Source organism: Leuresthes tenuis, unplaced genomic scaffold (assembly GCF_036924035.1).
Source record: "Leuresthes tenuis unplaced genomic scaffold, fLeuTen1.0.hap1 SCAF_3, whole genome shotgun sequence".
NCBI lineage: Eukaryota > Metazoa > Chordata > Actinopteri > Atheriniformes > Atherinopsidae > Leuresthes > Leuresthes tenuis.
The window spans coordinates 22055839-22079581 of record NW_027325357.1 but is presented as its reverse complement, the minus strand read 5'-3'; the positions used below and the strand labels follow the sequence as shown (position 1 = coordinate 22079581).

Here is a 23743-nt window from a genome sequence, read left to right as displayed (position 1 = left end):
CTGTTTGTGAGGAATTGGTTCTGTTTGCGAGGGGAAAACAGCAGTTAACCTTTGCAGGTTTTATGAAACCGAAGTCTGAGAGAGAGTGTTGTGCTTAACTCTTGGTGTCACATCAATATTGGACAAAGACAAGCAGGGAAGTAGAGAGTTTCAGATACTATAAGGCTTAAAGGGGTGGATGTGAAGAGAAGAAGACAGATAGCATCAACGTACTGCTCAGCGCTGATGTATTGGTCCTCCTGAGGGTTGCACGTCACTTTCCCAATGCGAACTCCGTTCTGGATGTCTTTGAATTGCAGACCCAGGTTCTCACCAGTGATGGTCAGCATGGTTCCTCCCTGTCTAGGCCCAGTCTCTGGAGAGAGCTGATTGAAAGAGCAAACATATGTGGACATGAGTACGTAAAGTTAAAACATGAGATGTGTGACATACCATTATAAGTCATTGACTTATGGTCATGTTCTGTTCCATATGACGCACGTGTGACACCTCATTAGGCAGGGATGAAAAATGACCTCCGACCCATTTACTCCACCTCAACTCAGCCAAACGCTGCCAAAATGCCAGCACACACACTTAATCTGGACCCACCCATCATGACCTCAGCAGCACCTCTCATTTAACCTTATGACGATTAATGTGTACGATTACTGCGCACAGAAACCTCTGTTACAATGTCATTCCTCCAAGTCTGTGAAAGGTGTCCGGAGCTACTAATGGCTACCCAAGAGTAGCCTTGCCACTAATCGCATCTTATTCATCCAGCCCCGTATACAGACAACGTAATCAGTCATTGCTACCATAATTAGACTTAAAGCTAATTGGATTAGAACATGGCAGGGCAGTGGGGTCATTTATGGCGACACAAAGAAGGGAGGGTAAAGAGAGGATAGGATGATGGTGGTTGGGTGTCATGGAGTGGGGGACTGTGTGAGAAGCTTGCCACAAAGAAAGGATAAAATGAAAGAGGCTCCTGCAATTATGAAGTCAGATATGCATCCACAGTCAAGGACAAACACTTTCAAGTGGGAAAAGAAGGGCATATCGTACCGCAATCATTTCTTGGGTGCATTAGGCCAATTAAACGTAGCACCGTGCAACTGATTTGTATGTCCTGTGACGGCAAACTGAGGTTGAACCTTAAATCTGCAGCGCAGAACTTCAGTCTCCCAAATTCTGACAAAGACATTCATAAGATAAACACTAAAACATAGAAAAGGGAGGAGGAAAGAAAAGGGGTTGCACTGGGAAAAAAGTTCCATATGGTAATCCACATTTGTTGCTTTCAATTTCAGATTGTAAAATTGCTCTGAATGCTGGCTTTTCAGTAAATAACATTACTTTGTAGATACAGTTTTAGGAGCTACTACTTATTCATATATTGGATCATCCATTCAAACATTTGCCTACATATTTGTTGAGTCCAAAGTGTCCTTTTCTGCTGCGTTTTGCTCTTATCTCAGCCTGTTTGTGTGTGCACATCACATCTGAAACAAAGGGAGCTTTGATTAAGAAGCCACACGAAGAGCGTTAAAAATCACGTGGAATTTCTTTTTTTGTCTTAGTTTAACAGAAAGTCTCTGTTGTGAGGAAGATACTGAGGCAATGTTTCCCTAACATGATTAAAGAAGTTCAGTATTCTGAAATAAGCCCTTTGTCCAGTTTGCTGTAAAAACAGAATCCTGTTGCTTCTTCCGCTGTGATGACTAAAAGATCTCTAGTATCATATATAGCACACATTAAACAGTTATTAAATCAATTTGATTTTTGACAACAACAACCAGCAGACTGTGTCTCATGACATTCCTGATTAAACAGTGACTGCCATCAAGTTAACAGCAAATTCCAGGGAAAAAATTTGTATAATCTTCCGACATTTCGAGCAACTTTTAGGGAAAACCATGTACAGTGATGTTAGTGGCTTCCATTTTGATTTGTTACTCATAGTTCCTTCAAAGGTCGGCAATCTCAAGACACCATTTGAAACTGTTTAATTTGAATAATTGATCTAAATTGGCTAAGGTTTGAACTGTAAGCCAAAGCATTGTGCAATTTTAAATTGCCTCTACTGAGAGCAACGATTCCAGTGAAACTAAAGTTTCTGTTTCGTTATTCTGAATAATGGTGGGACTAGTCCTTTAAGTTAACATTTCTCGAGCTGGTCCTCTCCCTCTAACGTCATTACAGAAAAGGTGTCAGGTTGGTGAAAGCCACAGGTGTTCAAAACTCTGCTAATAGAAACACGCAGTGGGAACATAGCCCAGTGTCATGGAGACCACAACTGAAATGTCACAGTGATATAATTAAGAGGTGTTTTCCTTTTCTATCTCCAAAGATTCCGAACACCCCTCTTCCTTTCCTCATTCTTTCCCTCCGACTTCCAACTTGTGCCTTTTAAGTGGCTCTCTGTCTTTGTGAATGTGCCTGAAAGTGCATATTTTAGCTGGAGAAAAGAGAATGACTGGCAAACCGTAGCGCACCAGTCAGAATCTTCAGATATGGTAATCAACCTCTTTTTCTCCATAAGCGCTGGCTTATCAAACACACACACAAGTTGTTACATCAACAACTAAACAACGCAAACAAAAAGCCCTTTTTGATAAAAGCCACACGCCTAAACACTCGCTCCATTCTCCACTTGCCATCATAACGCTCTACACCCATTCCAACTCCCTTTTTTTCTCTTTGTGGCTGCCTTGTCCTGTTGTGTTGAAGGCTTTGTGTCAGGACTATTGTGTCTGGCTAAGCAGCAGTGCACAGATAGCATCTGCCAGTTATAGGAGGGGGAGGAGGAAGGAGGGGGGTTGCAGGGGGACTCAGAGAGATAATATGAAGATGGTGTAAAGCCTCTGAAGTTTATCTGTTATATGAAAGTCTCTCAAAAACAAAGAGTCACAAACAAACTGATGGTGGCAACGAAGTTGGTGAGGCGAAGGATCAAGGAAGTATTGATCAGAAACATTTTTACATGTTGACTAAGTGCAAAATAATAATGAGATGGCAGATAAGAAGCCTGACAGACACAGGGAACAAATCTGAGTCAGAAGTCAAAATCACTTTGGGGCCAATTATATCAGTCTGGTTCAAGTCTGAGAGCATCGTTAGACAGTAAGATGATTAAAACAAAAGTGGCTGACATCCTGTTGCAATCTTTCCTTGATGAATAAAAATTTTAAGTGTTTACCCAGATCTGGCTCATTTTATGTCTCAGAGCAGTAACAATGGAGCTTGTTGTTCAGCACTGAAACTCAATCAGCAAATCAAAGAGGTCTGATCGATGCGGGGGCTCCAGCCAGCGCAGGTTCTCTATCTCTGTGTTGACTGGTCGGCGGACAAGAAACAGCGGGAGTCGGAATGACAATGAACATAAATGCTGATAGGAAGCAGGAGACAGAGTGAAAAGGGATGAAAAATGAACCCATAAAAACAAACAGTTGGAAGTGGGAAGGAGGAAGAGACTTACAGAAAGGAGGGAAAAGTTAAAGAGGCACTGTGGTTCGAGCAAGTCTGCAACCCAAATACCACAGCTTAATAGTACACAAGGGAGAAATGATTTGCCTCTCAGAAGCACACAAACAGTAGAGACCAAGAGTAGCAGATACGGTTTAGATTCAGTTTCTAACACACACACAATCACAGAAAAGACAAAAATGAATAAATAAATAAACAAACATTCAGAGCACACCAGTGTGGCACATGCAGAAATACAAGCGGCGCACCATCACCACCCCCGCGCTGGCATGGTCTGCGTTATTTTAATTGGTTTCTAAGGGCTGTCTGTAATGCTCTCTCTGTCCCATAGGAGAAGGCAGGGAGGAGATGATGGATGATAGAGGGTCAGGCAGCATCCAGGACCAGCACCAGGACACTGCTGAGCTACACTGGGACACAGCGGCTCAGAGTGCGAGTGTTTTGTTTCAATCAATGCGGCTGCGAACGTGATCTTGAAATGATCTAAGTTGTAGAACATTTGGTCTTTACGCATCTGAATGTAGGCTTCTCTGAGAATGAGTAGGAGCTGGATCATTTTTAACTCGCCTTCATGCACACTCACACACTCGCATATATAGCTGTAGCAAAACGTGGCACAATAAAAAAATAGCACTCCACCAGCTTAAAGGCCTAATTTCTTAAAACGCTTACAATCACCATTTAGCTCCTGAAACATTAAGTGCTGTGTTTGGAGTTTTTCAGGTGCCAGAGCTGTTAGTGGAACGGTACCCAAATGCACACTATCGAACCGAAATCAAACGGGCGACAGCACACTTGGAAATTACACCAAATAGGTTCAACACTTGCTGCTCTAAAAGCTTTGTCCAACTGTGTGAACGCTCATAGACAATCTAAGTGAGCTGCGCGAGTGTGTGATGCCTCATGTGGCGTTTCCTTCCCAGCTGTACAAGCATCCTCCGGTCCAAATGAAATTAGCGGCTAATCCACTAGCTAATGACCACACAGCAGCTAGCATGCTGCAAAAATGAACAAAGCAGCCTCAATAAAGCAAAATGAAATAAATAAAGAGAAGGATGAAACAAAGCAAAGGGGATTTGAACAAACGCTTGGTAAGAAGTGTAATAATATTCAATTTGTGCAGCCGATTTGATGCTCTTTGGGAGAAGGGATGAAATGGCAGATGAAAAGGGAGAGATTGTCTTCTTCCTTTGCGGATGTTCTTTTGCTGTTAAATGTCACACTGTAAATGTCAAAGGTGGAGAAGAGAGGTGGAGAAGAGAGGTGAAGACGACAGCAGAGCTGGCTGATAACACTTCCTCCAGAGTCTCTCTCCGTCTCCGTTTTTTTTTTCTTTGTCCCTTCTTCAGCATTCTCAGGCCTGCAATGTGTTTCCTTTCTCGATGGTTTTGAAGCTCTACTCTGCCAGCTTTTTGACTGCCACCAACATCTCTCCCGGAGGGCAGGATTTACCCCTACATATGCATGCAAGAGCACATGCTTGTGTGCAGCACCGCGCCATCCTCCCCATCCCTCTCCTACATACACGCACACACAACCCAATTGCCTCTGTACGCTTGTTTCAAAAAGATAACTGAAGCGAAGAAGAAGAGAGCGGGAGCATTAGCTAACAGACTTATCTATGTGCCACTGCTCCAATTATCCAATATCTCCATTAAGCATTCAACGCAACGAACGCCTGTCACACAGGAAATGTTCTAAGGGCTCCATCTGTACAAGTCTGCATTAGTGAAATGAGAAAGCCTTTTAAATTATGCATATATATTTCACACGCATTTAAACTGATATACGTGGCCCATTTTTTGACCGTGGTTTCTTTTATTTTGGATGCTCTGTCGGCAGTTTGAAACAGATGGAAAAAGCCCAAACACAGACGAAGAAAGCAGCAACACGGACTACTGACAGTAACTGAAAAGGCTGAACAGAAAGACGCATCTTACACGCCAGTGCGTTGGTTTTCACGCCGCACTGTACGTGTGTGTCAGTCCCAGTGGTGAGCTGTTGGTACACTAACCAGGTCACACTCAGTCGAAGACCACCGCCATGGCTGCCGGCGGCAACAGAAGGTTACACCGTGGTGTTTAGACGCCTTATCTCACCCAGATTGTTATAAGCACAAGCCGACACACTCACATATTCGGCACCCGTGGTGAAACACAATTAGCTTCCACATCATGTGTTTCTTTGTCTTTTCCCCTTGCACTACCACACACTCCACACTACCTCCTCAGGTAGCTGTGCGTGTCTACGTGTGCAGCCATCATCTACGATCGTGTCAGAATGTTCAGTCTTGGGGTGTGTGAACTGCCTCCTCACGGCCAGCCCATCTGTGTTGGGCTGCAGTGGTGGTGTTGGCCTCTAAGTTCTTCCCTGCTGCCTACTCTTCTCTGATGTCCCTGATTTATTTGCTGAAGCCAAACAAGGGCTATCAGATTTCTTCTAAAACAAAATTATTCTAGATTCAAGTAAAGAAGCAGATTTGAATTTGAACCCCCTCTAATCAGATGCCTAGTTGGGTTGCTTGTTCACTCCTTGTAAAGTTATCTATAAGATGTACAGCAAGGCTGCACAGTACTATGTGTGGGCATGTGTCATTATTTTTCGGGCTTACCTTGGTGATCTTTGGGTGTGCACAGCGGCTGTTTCCAGTTGTGGCATGCATCCAAGTGCTCTCTGGGGGAGTACACTCCTGTCTCAGGGAGCACTTCTTCTCCCCAACGCACCAGCCACACTCAAACCGGGGGTTTGCCTTCAAGCACATCCCACAGCTGTCTCTCAGAGCGTAGCACTTATACAGGTGAGCTGGAGGCGAAAAGAACAGGAAAAAGATCGAATAAATGAAGCATCGTTAAATTGTGAATAGATGGATGAGTGGAGCGAGAGAATGCAATTACTTCTCAATCAATGTAATTTGTTTTTAAATGCACAGACGACAGCATTTATGTAGACAAAAAAAAAAAATCACGAAAATAATAACAAGAAATCATCGAAATTGATTTATTTCAAGTGGCTCAACTTCAACAAAAAAATCTTCAGTGTCACAGAGGCAAAGTTGAATTAAGGCCACTGGAATAGTACAGCAAAGCTTTTCTTCTCTCTCTGCTATTTCAGCCTCAAATCCCATTGGTCATGGAGCAGCTTTAAAGAAACCCAGTACCAATTACTGGCAGCTAAATGATACCTCTCTAATTACATTAACCTTTAAGTATTTAACCGGGATGAGCATTGCTCACACTGCACAACATGATTATCGGGACTGAGAAATATAGTGATGGGGAGGGGGCATCTTTGGGTTTTAGGTCACCTCTGCATGCACTTCAGGATAGGAAATTTGCATTTGAGATAACACACAGCGCAAAGAGGCATGGTCCAGAGGCAGAAAGATTCCTCTCTACATACATGTCTGGCATACATCATGTGACATCAGACATAGCCAGCAGCTTGAGAAATATGTGAAACATCAGACGACAACAGCTTGCTTGGTACATTTAGGCAACAGCAAGTGATCAATACATGCAATGACTTGCATTAAAGACAAAAGAAAATAATCTGTTGTTTAAAAAAACCTTTCAGAGGAAACAACCTTTTCCTTAAGTACATGAAATGCTGCCGTAAAACTCTCCCTCTTGATGTGTCTCCAACCATCAAAGTGTAACAACCAGGACCAGACAATGCCACTCCCTGCGCTCTATAAAACCTATTGGATATGTCATCCACAGGCCGTATCGATCGATTATGTTATTTTACCTCACAGCAGGGGAATAATATTACAGTCTCCCGTGCTATGCTATACAAGCCACCATAATTAGGGAGACAGCACCATAAAGCCTGTTTTACCAGTAATTATATCTAACAGACATGATCTCATTGTCTTCTCCCACAGTGGCGTGTTGGGTACTTATACGTGTTTAATAATTACCCCCATTGGTTCTTTATTTGAATGAAAAGGAGGTTGTAACAAATACCATTTAAGTAAGGATATGCACATTCTATACACCATCTGCAAAACATCTCCACAAAGATCCCAAAAAACCTGCCCAACAAGTGTAGTTCATCATCATCCTTGTTAAATTCATCATGGAGGCAAAAATATCAAATCCAGAATTAGTGAGGAGGACAATGCTGGCAGCATTTTGAATAAACCCTAATGAATGATTTTGTGCATTAACACAGCATTAAGAAGCCACTTTGAAGACACACATACTGTAAAACACAACTGATGGAAGTAGAAAGTCTTGATCTTTTCCTGCTCTTTGTGGGAGCCTTTTTAACCAAAGAAACAGCATGTTTTTCTCAGTGGGAGAAAACCTAAACTTTCCCCTGCTGCATACGGCGCTGGCAGAACCACTCTCAGACGGGCTGCAACACCAACGACATGAGATGCACGGAAGGAAAAATATCTTTCCGTCACTCTCTTTTCACACATCTGTTGCTGAACTGAGGTTCACATCCAAACACTCCACCACACTAACTCACCTTTAATGTTGTAAGGGTTGTCGATGACAAAGTTTCCATTCCAAACTACTGACAGATCCACTGGCAGGTCGCTGATGTCATTGCCCTCATAGGTATACTGAAAGGAAAAATACAATGACACGATTAGCACTCAAGAGTTTTTCATTTGACAAATTTCTTACTCAACTAACATCCTCGCGAGACATGACTAATCTTCTGAGGAAATGAATAAAAAAAATCATTTTAAAAGGGGAAAGAATAGTTAATACAACCAACAAACTCGACTCAGCAAGTGGATGGTAGTAATGTCGTATGCAGCAGTGCTCACGCAGTTAAAGGGCCATAAAGATGAATGATGAGAGAGGGGCTATATTGTGATTTTTACACACGGCACATCCGCTCCTGCCTGGCACAGCGCAGAGTTGATTAAGAGATTGGGATCCCCATCACTGCATGACTCATTCCATCCCGGTGATGAATGAAAAGCATAATATATCTCCAACAATAATATTCTCATCTAATTTCATTTTTGCATCCTGAACTAATAAGAGTCGAAATGTAATTGACTCGTTGTTGGCATAATCAGTTTTATGGATTTGCTTTAAATGAGACGACGAGCCTCAGAAGCAGTAATGTGATGGCGGAGTGTTGACTGAGGAAATGACGAAGAGAGAGCTCCTCGGAGACCCTCACAACACAAATAAGTCAGGACGATTATCACCACAAAATGAAATGCAGCTTCAGAAGTTACACCTCCTCCCTTGTAAAGAAACAGAGCAGACAAACACTGAGGTAAACATTCGGTCTCAAGATACTCACATTCCGACATGAGACATTTTGCATTATTAACCATTCAGCTCATTACGACTTAAAACAGATGCTTGTTTGCAAGAGATTGCCTGTTTTCTGGAGTGATGTGGGGTTGATGGCTGGCAATAGCTCAGATATGACCTAATGCCTCGGTCTGACAAAGGGTGCCCAGTCACTCTCACCACCACTGGTATGGTCACTATCGTCAATGGCCTCAGGATGAGAGATAGCAGGACTCTTGTGCTGGAGTGATGATAAAAATCCAATGTGAAAGCCTGGAGCCTGAAGCTATGGGGCCCTCACAGATTGAATCAAGCTACAACTCCACAACTATGAGATACCACCCACTTCAGTGTGATACTGTGAGATTAATCTTGACATCTTAAATAATAGTGATTTTAAATGTATTTGAGGGGAGGAAAAGCCCAAGAAATGTGCATAGACAAGATAAGAAAATGAGAGGACACAGCAATGTCACAATTTGTGAATGGCTGATTAATTCCTTCTTTGCTTCTGTGATTGGATGATTTGCATTTAAAGCGCCCCGAAGGTGGAAAGAAATAAAGAACGAAGGTTCCAATGTGTCTCAGAAGAAATTATATTTTTCTCTTGAAGACCATGTTAAGAACAAATTCTTTCAAAATGTGTTTTAAGGCCGATGTTAGCACTGAATTATTGAGCAGCTCTTTGCTGTGACACTGCTGAACAGCCTCACCTGAACACCAGTCCACAACACACTCAAAAAACTTTCCCGAAATGCCGCTCTACACCCAGAAAACTATTTGGAATTAGACGGAATAATAACCAAATCATAAAAAGCTGAAAAGATTAGCTTAGGTGTGTTCGGGTAGATAGTTTACACAAAGCAGAGGGGACTGCAGGGATAGATGATCTGAATAGTGAAGGAGGAGGAAGTGCATCCATCCAGAGCAAATGACAAGTGACAAATGATGGTTTAAAAATGGTTGAAAAAAAAAAAATTCTTTGAAATGAGTGATTGCAAGTAGGTGGAGCGGAAAAAAAATAGAAAAGATGACGAAAAAAGCATGAGACAGCAAGTAGGGAGAAGAGAATATACGGCAGCAGGGGTGAAGGAGAAATGGCGAGGGCAAGATGGATAGAGAGAGGTGATTGTGTGTTATTCTGTGGACACCATTCATTTACACATGGAATGAGAGGCTGAGGCTAGGCTATAAGCGCCTGAGCTGGTGGGGGCTAAAGTGAAATTGGCATTTTCAATTTGTTCTCTGACACGTCTGCCTTGGCTTTTCACACATTCCTCTGCGCCTCCTTCTCTCCCTATCCTCCCTCACAACCCCTCCTCCTTTTCTTTCTCTCCCTCTCATTATTCTTTTCCTATACCTCTGTACAAACCTCTTTCCCTATCAATCTCAGCCCGACTTTCTCTCCCCTTCCTCAATCCCCCAAAACGCCCACAGTCAAACAAGGAAATATGAAGCGGGTTCCTTTATCGCATATACCAAACATCTCCGGAGAAACACATGTGCGCCCAAACTATAAATATGTATCCTGCATGTGGGACAATTTCCAGAGAAGGACGCCAGCAAATTCATCAAAGACTGATCAAACGCGCTCTACAGGAAATAAAAATGATAAATAAAAGCACATGTAAACACAGGAAGATAAGACACTGAAACAAAAACACGTTTTGGACGTCAGCTTTCATTTCTGTCCCGCAGTTTCGACATATGGGCTTGTTCAATCATTCCCGTCCGCCTGACCAAAAAGAGACCACCCAGTATGCCTGGGAACAAGAATGCTTGTTCTTCACCGGCTGAAGAGATGGAGAGAACATGAGTATACTTGAGAGAGTGTGAGCATGCAAGACAATGGGAGCGAAACAGAAGGTAGAGAAAGGGACATGTCCAGAGACAGGGCTCTGTGAAGATGTGGGTGAAGAGAAAAAGCAGAAAAGGACAGCAACAAGGAGGAGATAAGGAGAGAAAGTGAAAGAAGAAAACAGATGACACGTCAGAGATCAAGCTGACACTGGAAGGCGGAGAGGCAGGAGGGGCAAAGATGCTCGGTGAGGGAAAGACAGAGATGGAGCAAGAGAAACAGGGGTGTTTTCCAGCCAGGGATAGCTCGGCATTTGTCAGCTGCTGGAGCAGATTAAAGTATTTGAAACTTAGCAACTCTTCTCTTGACAATGAGTCTTGTTCATACTTAAGTGTAGAGCAGCTGGGATTCTCACATTCACAAACTTGTCTCTAAAAAATGACATGGTGGTTGGAAACTGGAGGCAGAAACACTAATGCAATTCAATTCCATCGATCTATATTTGTATAGTTTGGATAACGATGAATCAAACATTTGTAGAAAAGGTTTCTAATCATTATGCCAGAAGAACAAAAGGTACATCACCACTAAAGGAAAAACACTATAAAAAATGAAATGCAAATATTTGTGAAGTTTACCGGTAATCATCAAAGGCTTAAGAGAAGTAAGTATCCATGTGAATAAATAACTGCTGTGTGCTACCTTCATTTTTGGTTTAGTGTACGTCTGAACTTCCTTCCAAGCAACGATCAGCAATGAAAACATCTTTTCTGCACAGGAAGGAAGTCATTCTCACTACAATGTGTCAAAACTATCGCGCGGCAGAACTGACGAGACGATTTACCTTCACTAATCCGCTGCCGAATGTGCCATACAGCTCCGTGCTGAATCCACCTCTATATCTCAGTGTCATTAATTTAGTCTTCATGCTACTCTGTTATATCCCCTCAGGACAGAAAACCTGCCACAGTAAAGAACAGGAGGTCACGCTACCTTTCACTTCCACCTCTGCTTTTCTGCTGACCAGCAAATGAGACGACGGCCCGATCCCCCTCTGAATCACACAGCCAATTCCACTTGATAAAGTAATAGATGATGGATGTACGTGGACCTCTTAACCCTGCTTTACAAACTGACAAGTCGTATTTCTGAAAACCTGAACCACACACAAAAAGAATGTGTGGTTGTGCTGACAGCTAAAACAATAACACTGCATGCCCCCCCCCCGCACCTTTTTTTTTCTAATCCTTGTTCCAGGTATGTGTCTGTGTTTGCACATCCATCCTCACAGGAGAGCCTTGTGTTGGGAGAGGGGAAAGAGAAATCTGCTCAACAAAGGCATTAATATTTAGTTAGAGAGAAGTGTGTATGCGCATGTATGTGTGTTTAATGGGCAGCAGAGGGAAGGGGAGGGGGTGTAGGAATGGTTATGATCCAACGCTCATCTTCTCACATTCCACTGAAGGCTGTTTAAACTTTCATACTGAGCCAGAACTGTTAAACAATAGGGAATACGAGCAGACACCTTGTGCAAGATTCACTCAGTGCACAACAAATTCCAGCAAGAAAATGACACAATGAAGCATTATTCTAGAAAAGGGCAGTAGCTGTGCGAGTAAAGGGAAGAAATAAAAATCTAGAGGAGAATGTGGTGGTTGCAGTTAAACGTTAAAATAGCTGATCCATCATGGCAAAAGTCTGAATTGCATGTGTTCCCAATAATCCTACAAGAGTCAAAGCGCTGTCCAAACTTTTGTGCTCCGTTGCATTGTATTACCACTCTAAGATGCAGTGCCCACGTATTTTTCATGAGACCTTGAGCCAAATGAACAGGAAAGAACAGTTGAATATTCGACTAAGAGTTTCCTCTTGTGAGAGGAAAGGTCCGTCTTGAGCTGACAAGCCACTCAGATTTCCAGTTTAAGGGTAGTATCGGTCGTTACGGCAGTATGACATATTGATATAAGAAAACTGACTCTATGAGGACTTTGGTAAATGACAATTAATACGTGCCTGAATGAAGCAGTGAGTAACATTAACATGAAAGAGATCTATGGTTTAATGACAAATTGATGAAGCCACTAATGCTGCGTACCACGTGCTAGAAAAAGGCAGTTTCAAAAGAAACAACAGAGAGCGAAGGCAAACTGGAATATGAAGAAGAAGAAACGGGAAACGATGGAACGAGGGGTAGGAGAAGAGGTGAAGGTGGAAGCAAGCTAGGCATGAAGTAAAAATGAGTACCTTCTGTGAGGGTCAGAGCCTGATAATTAGTCATTCTGAAGGTGTGCTCAAGCTGGACAACTAAAAATATCAAACCTGCCCCGGGCAAGTCTATACCTTGGAAAGGATGGGGATATTCTCCTTCTCTTTCCACAGCTTTCTGAAGTGATGACAGAAAAGTCTGACCTAACACAAAATCACCTTCACTCTTCATCATCCCAGCTGATAGATATGTCAAACTAGGACACAGCAGAAGGAAAGCTGAGGACACTGACTGAATGGTGGTCCTTGTGAAATGTATTTCGCCAATTTAGATAAGGTCCTGCATCCAGACTACGTCTAAGTCTACATGTATATACCGCCATACTCTCACATACACACACACAAACACAACTTTCAGGCAGATATGGCTTCCTAATCAAGGATCAAGTAGTAATCCTTCCCACAGCTTAGGGTGTGTGTATGTGTGTGTATTGTACGTGTGAGGTCAGAAAACTTGGAATCAATACCCTCTCATAATGGGGCCCTGTTAGCTAGCGCTAATCGCTAATGCTAACAGGATTGGAGCATGGCCAGACCCAGTTACCCAGCTTATCTCTCGCACAGAGATTCACACAATCCCATGCACACATGTGCACACACATTCGTACAAATACTCTCTTCACTAATGGAAAGAGAAAGAGAGACAGGGGAGCTGGAGAAAAATGCTGGCTTGAGAGAAAAATAATGCTGTCATAGTCTATGTTTCTTATTTTTCAGCCAGCACATTAAGCTTGTGTAAGCTTACTAGACTACTCCCTGGACAAAAGGCTGATTTTTTTTTTTTTAGTAGTAGTTTGCAGAAATGTCCATATTTTCAGTATCGTCACCCTTTTTCTCCTCTGTCAACTTCATGTGGCTTTTCTCTCCCTGCTGACTCCCCTGCCCAGCCACTAAACACCTATCTAATCACACGAGCAAGTACAGACCACGCAGTCTTCATCAAAACAGCGATGTCAATCACAAATAAGCAAAGGATGACAATTAGCAATCAGCATGGAGAGGACAAACATTTCCATGTCGACCGAGTTAGGTTTAGATGAGATTTAATATCGTCTTCTAGCAGGGGATTTTTCATATGTCCAGCCAAAGCAACTACTATTAATCATGCAAATAACTTAATGTTCAAACTGCACTACAGTCACGTTGCAGCTACTGAGATGCAAGCAACCATTCCTGTATATCAAAGGATTTTCAGTAGGATCTATCATTCACAAACATTTAGTTTTATCCTTGCGACATCAAATCCTTCTGCAGCTTCACTTTCTCCGAGCACGATCAGAAGGGAGTGGACAGGAATATGCGGAGTAAAAGTTGCAAATTGCAGGGATGCACGGAAAGAGACAGAAATGAGAAACAGATCATTAAAGTGGGGTGGAGGACAGGGTGGAGAAGTTGGCATATGCTGATAGCTGAGCAGCAATTAAATTTTATTTATCCAGGACAAGAGCGTGGGAGTTCTGCTCTTCACCTGTCAGAGAAGAGGAAGAGAAGCAGCGAGCCAATGACAGGGCAGACGAAGACGAGGAAGGCGGAGCCTGGGAGGGAGGAGGAGGTGGCCGCGAAGAAAGGAGCAGTGTCGGTCGGTGAAGGAATGTGTGTGATGAAAGTAAGGGCGATGGTACGTATTACGGAGAGCAGTCAGTGAAAACAAAAACATTCCCGATGTGAACATGGATAAATGCTCAAATCCCAGCATCTCACTGAATTCACCCTGATAACAGACACAAACTACACAACACACATTTTTATGAATAAGTGCGTGAATAGAAAATTGGCAGGAAGAACCATAACGATCATACATCCATTGAGGTGGATTATTCTCACAATCATGAAAGCCTGCTGAAAAAGACAATAATGGCACATAAGACACAGCTGTAGAGCCCTGAAATCAAAGTCAGATCAGTGTCATCCGAGCTATCACATGACAACAATGAATAGTCTCTAATCTGCTGCTATTCACAGCAAATTCTAGTGAATTTTCCCTTGCTCTTTCAATTCATCCCCATGCAGTGCCCACACAGAGACTGCAAGCCAATTAAAGTAGAGTCGGTGTGTGCTGTGCCTGAATGAGGTGGCAGGTCTAGTGTTTATATCTCATTAAGCTGTGCTAGGCCATGCCAGACCGGGCCATACCATGCCCTGCCGCACCCACGCTCCACTGGACATCACCAAGGCCCTCATTAGACTCATTCCTGCCACCTTTAGCTAAATGCATGTGGATTTATGTGCCCACTATAATGCATTTAAAATGAGAGGTTTAACACTTCTAGCTGTTGCCATCAGTTACTTATATTAACAAATCCCATAAAGTCAGAGGATTGAAGCTTGTATCAGCACTGTGCCTCATATCTCTGTGACATAGCCACATTGTAGGGGTGTGTTAGAGCAGTGTGGTTTGTGTTAACTGCTCTCTCTGCAGACATGTTTGGCCCCTTCTCTAGACCTCTGTTTGCTCTGTCTATCCATCCATTCATATATTAATCCATTTGTCTTGGTTGACATCCTTCACTCATTTCCCACCTGAAGTAGGCAGGCTCTTTGGCCTCTCCTCTGCAGTCTTTCTCAGAACAGTTTCATTTTGCTCTTCTTTCCCTCCTCCTGACTATCTTTTAGTTTCTTTCTCTTCAAATGTCTACCTTAAAAGTTCCTCACCTTTCTCCCCCCCTCTCCTTTTCCTCACCCTGTTCACCCTCTTTCTTTTCCACGGTGCAATTTCTGGAAACCTGCTTTCTTCTTCTGCTGCCTTGCTGTATGAGAGTGTGTGTGTGGGGGTGTGTGTGTGTGTGTGTGTGTGTGTGTGTGTGGGGGGGGGGGGGGGGGGGGTGCACGTACACACACACAGCAGTGTTGGTCTCTGCTGCCCGACTGCAATTCATCATCATTTTATCTCCCTTAATTGGATGCCATCAGGACCCCTGATACTTCGCATCTCTTCTTTAACAAACAGCTGCTTTCTACACACACACACACACACACACACACACAGAAGAATAGCACACAGACACACACAGCCTATCCACAAACTAGATTTTCTCTTCATGCCCCTATGTAAGCTTTTTTTTTTCTTTCCCTTTTCCTCGTGAAAGGGTGGGAGAAAGCGGGTGATGGAGTGGCCGGCTGGTTTATCAGACGAAAGGTAATGGTGTATGGCCCGCGCTGATATTATCTGTCCTCTCGTTCCTGCCCTCCAGGGAGAAACAAAAAAAGGAGGATAAAGAGGGAAAGAGGGTAGCAAAATGGAGACATTCAAATGGACAAAGACCTAACAGCAGAGGGAGATAAAAGGAACAAAAAGGAAGAGTCTTCAACAGTTTGAGTCTCTTCTCTTCTTTTAAACTCAGCCTTGAAACACTCTCCAGCTGTTCTCCATAAGCCTACTTTGACCCAAGAGTATGGTCATTTGTGTGTGAGGGCCCTGTGTGTGCACTAGTTGGGTGCTTTGAGTTCAACTTCCCAGCCCACAGCTCAGCCTCCTATTGGCCTTTGTACCTTAACCACAGCTTTTGGTCTGACCACACACAACAGGAAGCTGCCTGGCGCAGGTCAGAAAAGCGGAAGGCTCAGATGAAGATACCAGCTTGTTGTTTTGGTGGCTGCTGACCGGAGTTAACTGCTACCATAAGGCCTAACGGATGGCTATGAATGTGTCAGTAGTAACGTGGGCTTGTCTGGCACAAAGAAATATGAAGAAGACTCTTTTTTTTTCTCTTCTCACAAAATGATCAGCGCTTTTCTCCAGTTAATTTGCTGGTGGACTTTGCATAGACTGCCATTTCATCAACTTTTACAGGCGGCAAAAATGTCGAATTATGTTTGGCAAAGTCCCCGACTTCAAAAGTCAGAAAATGCGAACTCTGTGATGAACCATTACCATGACAATAGAAACCATGTGAAAGTTCAACACAGCAAAATGGAAAGCTTAGGGGAGTTTTTTTTTAATCGTTACCCTTAAACGTGAATTATCAAAGCCCGGACACCTGAAGCAGAAATGACTTACTTGTTTCATGTCTCCGCTTGCAAAAGCAAGTCCTTTTTCCTATACTGCATTCTTTCTCAGCTGGTATGATCCCCTTTCTCTTTCCCCAATGGGATTGGTTGATATGTACAGTAACTTTATACAGAAATATAGAATTCTCTCATGAGCATATATATTGTTCATACGCAATGAGATTAGTGTGGAGCTGAAGTTACACCATCATATATCATGTGTGCCACATATACAGTGGGCTATTGACAGCCTACTGGTAGGGGATACTATGCAAGCGTATTCAGTTATCCGGGTCACCGTAAAACAGCAAAGTATGGGAAACTAGAGTTTAAACATGATCTGACTGTGGATGTTCTGAATATCCCATGGATATAGTTATCTTCCTTTGGATGGTGTGATGATATTGTATGAGAGAAAGGAGAATGAGTTTTGGCCTCAGGAGAGACTTTTGAGCTGATTTTTTTTCTCTCACTGCCTCTCATCCCAATCTTCCCCCCTCCTGTTCTTTTTGATATCACTCTCCCTCTCACTTTTCTCCATTCATCTAACTTGAAATGGTCTAGTACGGTCCAATTTCCCTAGTTCATCTCACTCCCTCTCGTCCACATTTTTTGCAGTTTCCATTGCTTTTTGGTATTACCTTTCTGTCGCTTCTCCCAATCCTTCTCTACGATTTCCTCAACTTCTCTGCAGTTATCCTTTCCCATATTCTCTTTTCTTTGTGTCCTTGTATATTGTCCACTCTTAATCCCTAATTCTCCCCACTTCACTTCTCAACACAGCTGTCTTGTCCATGCTCTTCTCCCCACCTTTCGGAAGTACACTTTAGAGTATCTCAAACACAAGGCTAAACTGTGGATTAGCACCCCAGTGTTTATCCCATTGATTACCAACCTAATGCCCCTATAAAACAGACTTCTTGGACTGGTCTAAGGGAAACGCGCTTCCTCACACACAACACAAGGCTTTCCTGGGATCCACAGCCTAAGGCAAAGAGAGGGATGCACATGTCCATGTGCCTAGAGACAATGATTAACCCTTCTCTTTGTAGCTGTATGCATACAAACCAAGGCAGCCGTGTGTACACAGCATGAGAGATAAAGTCTATTTCTATTGCAGCCATACATGATTCATAGAGTTGGTGCTGAACATAGTCAAAGTAAGAACAAACACAGAGGGATGTGGGTGAGAGAAGAGATATGACGGTCTATAAATGGATAAACTAATATTTAAGACCCCCATTCTTTTGAAATACAGCTCGAGTGCTAAAATAAGACTCTCATCCGAATAATTCATGACACATAATTAAACTCATAATCTGCATGAATTATGCCTTAACGGCAAGTTCACGCAGCCGGCTCCTTTTTCATCTACTGAACCTAAATACAGGTGCATGCCGACTCGACATACGTGCTGCATCGATATCTGACCATGCAGCCAAGTCGCCACTGTAAAGCACTTACTTAGCTGTAAAGCTAATAAGGACTAAGTGTTGACAGCCAACGGCTAATTACTGCTGGTGGACATCAAATGCAGAAATCCAGCTTTTGGCTGAGGCTAGACTTTGCTGCTGATTAAAACCGGTCTTGCAGCTACAATAAACAGTCAATAAAGAGATCTCTCTTTGGAGAGACAACCCTATTGCTAGATAATTACACTGGCCTTCACAAACAACTGCCTTGTGAGTGCCAACACCTGTAGACTGCCCATCGATATGGACAAATACCATCACAGAGGCTTCTCATCAAGCCTTTCAACAGAAAGCACTGCTGGTGCTGCACGTGTGTGACAGCTAATATGCACATGACTGCCTAAACCGAATATGACAAGTTGTTGCAGACAGACAAGTGGTGAGGTGCAAAAGTTTACCAACACAACACAACTTCTAGATGTTTCTACTTCACCTAAATCTGTCAGATCCGTTTTCCCATGTATGACATGTTGCTGTGACAGCTGCAGAGCCCTTACTTCAAGCAAAATTAGGAGCAATCGCTCTCATCTTGAACCTAAACCTAAAAACACACCAGGACAGAGGCATCCAGAGGAAGCAGAGAGAAGACAGAAGGGAATGTCGCAAAGTCAGAAAGTATGACAGATGGAGGGAGGGAGGAAGGGAGAAAGAGAAAGATGTACGGTAGATGCAGACAGAGGAAAGGAGAAGGAAAGGTATGGAGTGGAGGTGTAAACATGATCAATCTGCTCCCAACCAGGTTCAGAGACAGAATTCCTCTTCACATTTTCAGCCTCAGTGAAGCGCGACGCCAGCTACCTCTTATCTGTCATGCTCGTTTGAAACTTAACAAACACACATACACAGACACCTATATTCTAATACCTAACAGGCATGGACCCGCATGCACAGATATCAGTGCGCACCTACAAATTCTGCACACACACACACACACACACACACACACACACACACACACACACAAACAGCACAGAAATTCTTGTTAAAAACTTTTTAAGGAAAAAAAAAAACCCTCCTTGAGCAGACTTCGTCCACACACACACTCATCCCTACCAGCCAAAGCCAGAAATACAATAAAAATCACAGATCTATAATTTAAAATATCTTCTACACAAACTACGACATTGTGTTATGATGTAGAACACTGTACAGACTGGCGAAACCCTTATTATACACGTGTGTCTTATTTCTTATGTGAATTCTTGTCGATGACATCCATTTGTTAACTATTAGTTCAATGTGACGTATTGGGTCATTTATCCAGACTATCATCAAGCCAGTGTCGAGTTGTACATGGTAATCTATCAGAACAATGAACGCATTTGTGTCCAGAATGATCATTAGCTGGGGGGACCATTATTTATCCTTGATCAAGTCAATGCCTTCATTGGGATCGTAATTTAGTTACCTAGTTAAACTGATCAAATTTAAAGATGCTAAATGCTTTCAGTCGAGACAAAATTCAAGATTTCATTTGTGCTTCAGTTTATGCAACCAGGAGACATTTCGATTGCTTTAATGTGGTTTGTACCGGTGACAAACGGCATCCATAATCCATAGAACTCCAAGGCTATGTTCACACTGCTGGCAAAGTGGCCCAAATCAGACTTTTTTTGCCCATTTGTGACCCACAGTCTGAACAGCACTTATACATTTTTTTCAAATCAGACCCAGGCCATTTTTATATGTTATATCCTAAATCAGATACATATCTGAGTTTTTTTCAAAGCGACCTCAATCTGAACGTTCAGGTCACATTTCATCCGACTTTTTACCTCACTGAAGTGAGGAGAAGTCACGATTCTTCGTCGGAGGAGGCGGGACCCAAATGTAAAAACTGCATGGCAGACATTATCGCCCATCATTGACATTTGTGCTTCTTCCCTTTAGTATTTGGTCATACTTTCGTTGGCTCCGATTGCACAACAACGTCAGAATTGATAAACACACGCTGAGGTGTGCAGCATCCATATTTACTTCCGTAAAGGCAGCGTGTCGTGTGTGACGCCACATCTTCTGTGCATGCGGGCCACTTCAGGGCTGTAGACTGTTCAGACTGGAGTCTGATGACATTTAAATGAGTGTGAACAACCATGCAAAAATATTGTATTTGAGCATTAAGACCTGCAGTGTGAACACAGCCTAAGTCACCTCATGTCTTCCTGTAAAGCACAAAGTACTTTGTAACTATGCTAAGAAAAGTGCTGCATTAGTATCTTTACTTTCTCCATCACAAACTGTGAGCAGTAGTGACTCAAGAACACACCGCCGCCACCTGCTGTGTTCTCCATCACTAACAGAGCTGAAAAAAAAAAGCATTTCTGCACACATGCAGAGAGTTTACCCAGAATTCTCACAATCTATCTCCTCTTACTAACCGCTATTTTCTGGCACTGGATGGAGGTGCTGTTGAAGCGCAGTGCAGGAACGCTGCGGATCTCCCCCTGGATGTGGAAAACGCACTCATAGTTCCTTTGTCCGGACTGGGGCTGGGGCAGGTTCTTGGCGGCTAAGGTGATTGGCTTGACCACGCCGACTGGGATGTAAATCTGGGTTGAAGGCAGAATCTGAGGGCAATCCTGTGGAGATAGGGAAAGAAAACAGAACCACATAAACACTTTTATCCCCTAAAGGAGATAGTTACAGAGCGTACGACTGTTCAGCACGGTCAGAAGAGAAAGCAAACAAGGCGAAAACAGCAGTAAGATGAGAAGAGAGATGATGAAAAAAATCGTTTGTTGCTAACAGCTGAAAAGCAAGAAGGCCTTGGGTTACATATTGCATTTGACTTGATGCCAGATGTGCTTTAAGAGACTAAAGCGCTACGCTGTGATGTGTTGCTCATATAGGTTGCAGGTTTGTGCAACACTCCCACTGGCTTTACAACAGAATGAAATTATGCATAACATTTGAGCAAGAAAGCTTTTTGTCCGTAGTTTACAGAATACTATCTACCTAATGAAACTGCTCACATAACAACAGTATTTCACTGTCATGGCAGCAGGACAGAGTCCAGTGTACTATATCCATGTGTAGAGGAGATTAATGAGCTCTATGTTTGTTGCGTGTTTGTGTGCATGCAAAGTCTTTCATGTTTTTGGCTGGATCTGAGTCTTGTTTAGATCATCTGGAAGCAGCCCATCCTCTGAGTGACACAGCCCTGGAGGGGGTGTGTGTCCTTGCATAGACATCTGAGATGAACAGCTCTGTCAATGTGCAGTTGGATTAATTAAAGATGTGTGTATCTGATTATTGGACAAGAATATGACACGACTGTCCGTTCTGTATATATTCTTTCCAGGATGTGCATTTGGGTATGTGCTGGAAGAAATGAAATCATTACAGTGATCGTGCTATGATTTGGCAGCAGCACAAATCTCATCAGCACACAGAACGAGAGAAAGAACAAGAAGGATGTTTTTGTTACAGATCTTACACAACACAAGTTAAAGCTTGGGTGGAGCTAACCCACCCTGTGCTGTGCAAGCACCAAAAGAATAGCAAAGCTGATCGCTGCTGGCAAATCAAACATTTTACAACCTGAAGACAAGTGACTCATGTAATAGGAGACATGTGCAGGCAGAGAATCTGCACTGGACTTTTTATACAGGGCGAGAGATCCTCGATACAACGCATTAGGAGTCTTATTTATCGTTATACTGCAATATTATATAGTTATATTCATCAAAATAGTGCAAAAAAACTATTCTAGCCAGATATATATTCATTTGGACCATTATGAGTGCCCAAGCTGTGAGAATATAGAAAACCCGTAGTCCCAGCTGCACAGGGCAACACACTTATATATTTTACATCAGAGGAGCAGAACAGGATAATCCAGAAAAAGGGAAGGGAAAAGCTGACCAGATCCTTGTTAAATATTCACTGCACACGTCACCTCACACCCTCTCCATCACTTCTTGTTGTAGCTCATCCTTTAAGCACAAACCTGCCACACTGCCAGTAAATTTTTCTTTTCCCCTCTTCTAGCTGTCGCTGTTGTACATTGGAAGCTACAGCGAGTCCCCAGGGCCTGAACACAATGCCGGAGTTTGTTCATTAGCCTGCTTAGCCCTGGCCTTGTGTGTCTGATTACACACAAACACATGCACAACACATAATGAGAGAGGGGAATACTATAGGAGGAAGAAGCTTGCTACACAGGACCTGGTGTATAATCAACTAGGAGGGAGGCGGGTGAGTGAAGAAATGGCGCAGAGGGTAAATGAATGGTTGAGAAGGAAGGAGCAAGGTAGGGGGTGGAGAAAATGGGAGAGGAATAAAAGGAAGAGAAACTGAAGCAGGTTTGAGGACGATTTAAAGGGATTGGAAGAAATGGGGAGTGTATGAGAGGCAAAGTGAAAACGAAAAACAAAGGAATAGAAAAATGGATACAAGGAAACAATATTTTAGGCAGGAATTTTCTGTCTATTTATCCATCCATCCATCCTCAACCACATCATGTACCAAGCCTCTGACAATGTCCTACTTAATTAACTGCCTGGAGTCTCAGACAGCTCCAGAAAATTGATGTGAGGGGGAAAGACAGGGAGAGAGAGGCGGAAGAAGGAGACAGAGAAAAAAGTAGAGGTTGATTTGCACTTGTATCTTTTGATGTCCTGTTTCTGAGAAAGGAACTGTGTTGTGTGCTGCTGATCGCAACCTGCGGGCCTGCATCGTCCGAGGGTGCCACAAGAGACAGAAAAGAAGAAAAAGGTTTGCGCTCCCTGCTGTTAAAGCTAACTTGTGAAAGCCAATGAGTGCAACAACTAGCATGGCCTGTTGGACAAGCTGCAGCTAACCCGTGTTTTGCTCATCCAGGTATCGACTCTGTGTCAGCTCAGCCATCTGTTTGTCATCTTCAGTCAGTTATAGCATCTTATAGTATCCTTTTCCTCATTCAGCCCTCTGTATTGTGGCATATATTCCTTTAAAATAGAGGCCAAAAGCATGTCAACCAGTGGTGAGATACGGTATTTTTTTAAAAAACAAGAGAAAAAGAAAATGTTCTTCATAGAGAAACTACTTCATCAGTATTTGTGGCAGGTGCTAAAACAGTTCAAAGCCTGCATTAGGGCTACAGAAGGCAGAATACACTGAAACAATATTCCAGGCTGGAGATTTGTTTGAAATTGGAGTTTTTTTCTCTTTATTTCCTCTGTTTTCCTGACTTCGCAGCTTTTAAATCATACGTGAAGACGGATGCTGTGGTTTTCCTGGACAGATGGGACACTGCATCCAGCTGATTTTTAGAAAGACCAACGGGGAGGAAAAGAGAGGGCATGTTTGTGTGTGTCGTTAGAAAAAGGTGTTTTTCTCTGAGTGTGCGTGTGTTAAATGCCATGGAAGCATTTGAAGGCATGATATTCAGTGAGATGTCTTATAGCAAATCAATAAAAGACCAAATGGCAATTTAAGCTTTTGCTGACGCACAAATTCTGCAGGCCATGAACTGTTTACACCGAACAGCAGCTCGCTCCATA

General features: G+C 42.9%; 1 protein-coding gene across 4 annotated transcripts in view; it reads right to left on the bottom strand.

Annotated features, from left to right (window-relative positions):
* plxna1b (plexin A1b) overlaps window positions 1-23743 on the bottom strand; it is a 169870-nt gene that overhangs the window by 34619 nt on the left and 111508 nt on the right. For all 4 annotated transcript variants that reach the window (XM_072382564.1, XM_072382566.1, XM_072382565.1 and 1 more), the window contains exons 10-13: window positions 20639-20839; window positions 7948-8044; window positions 6083-6273; window positions 214-365 (exon numbers count right to left, since the gene is read on the bottom strand). In XM_072382564.1, the coding sequence (XP_072238665.1) occupies window positions 214-365; window positions 6083-6273; window positions 7948-8044; window positions 20639-20839 (641 nt within the window). The remainder of the gene's footprint in view (window positions 1-213; window positions 366-6082; window positions 6274-7947; window positions 8045-20638; window positions 20840-23743) is intronic.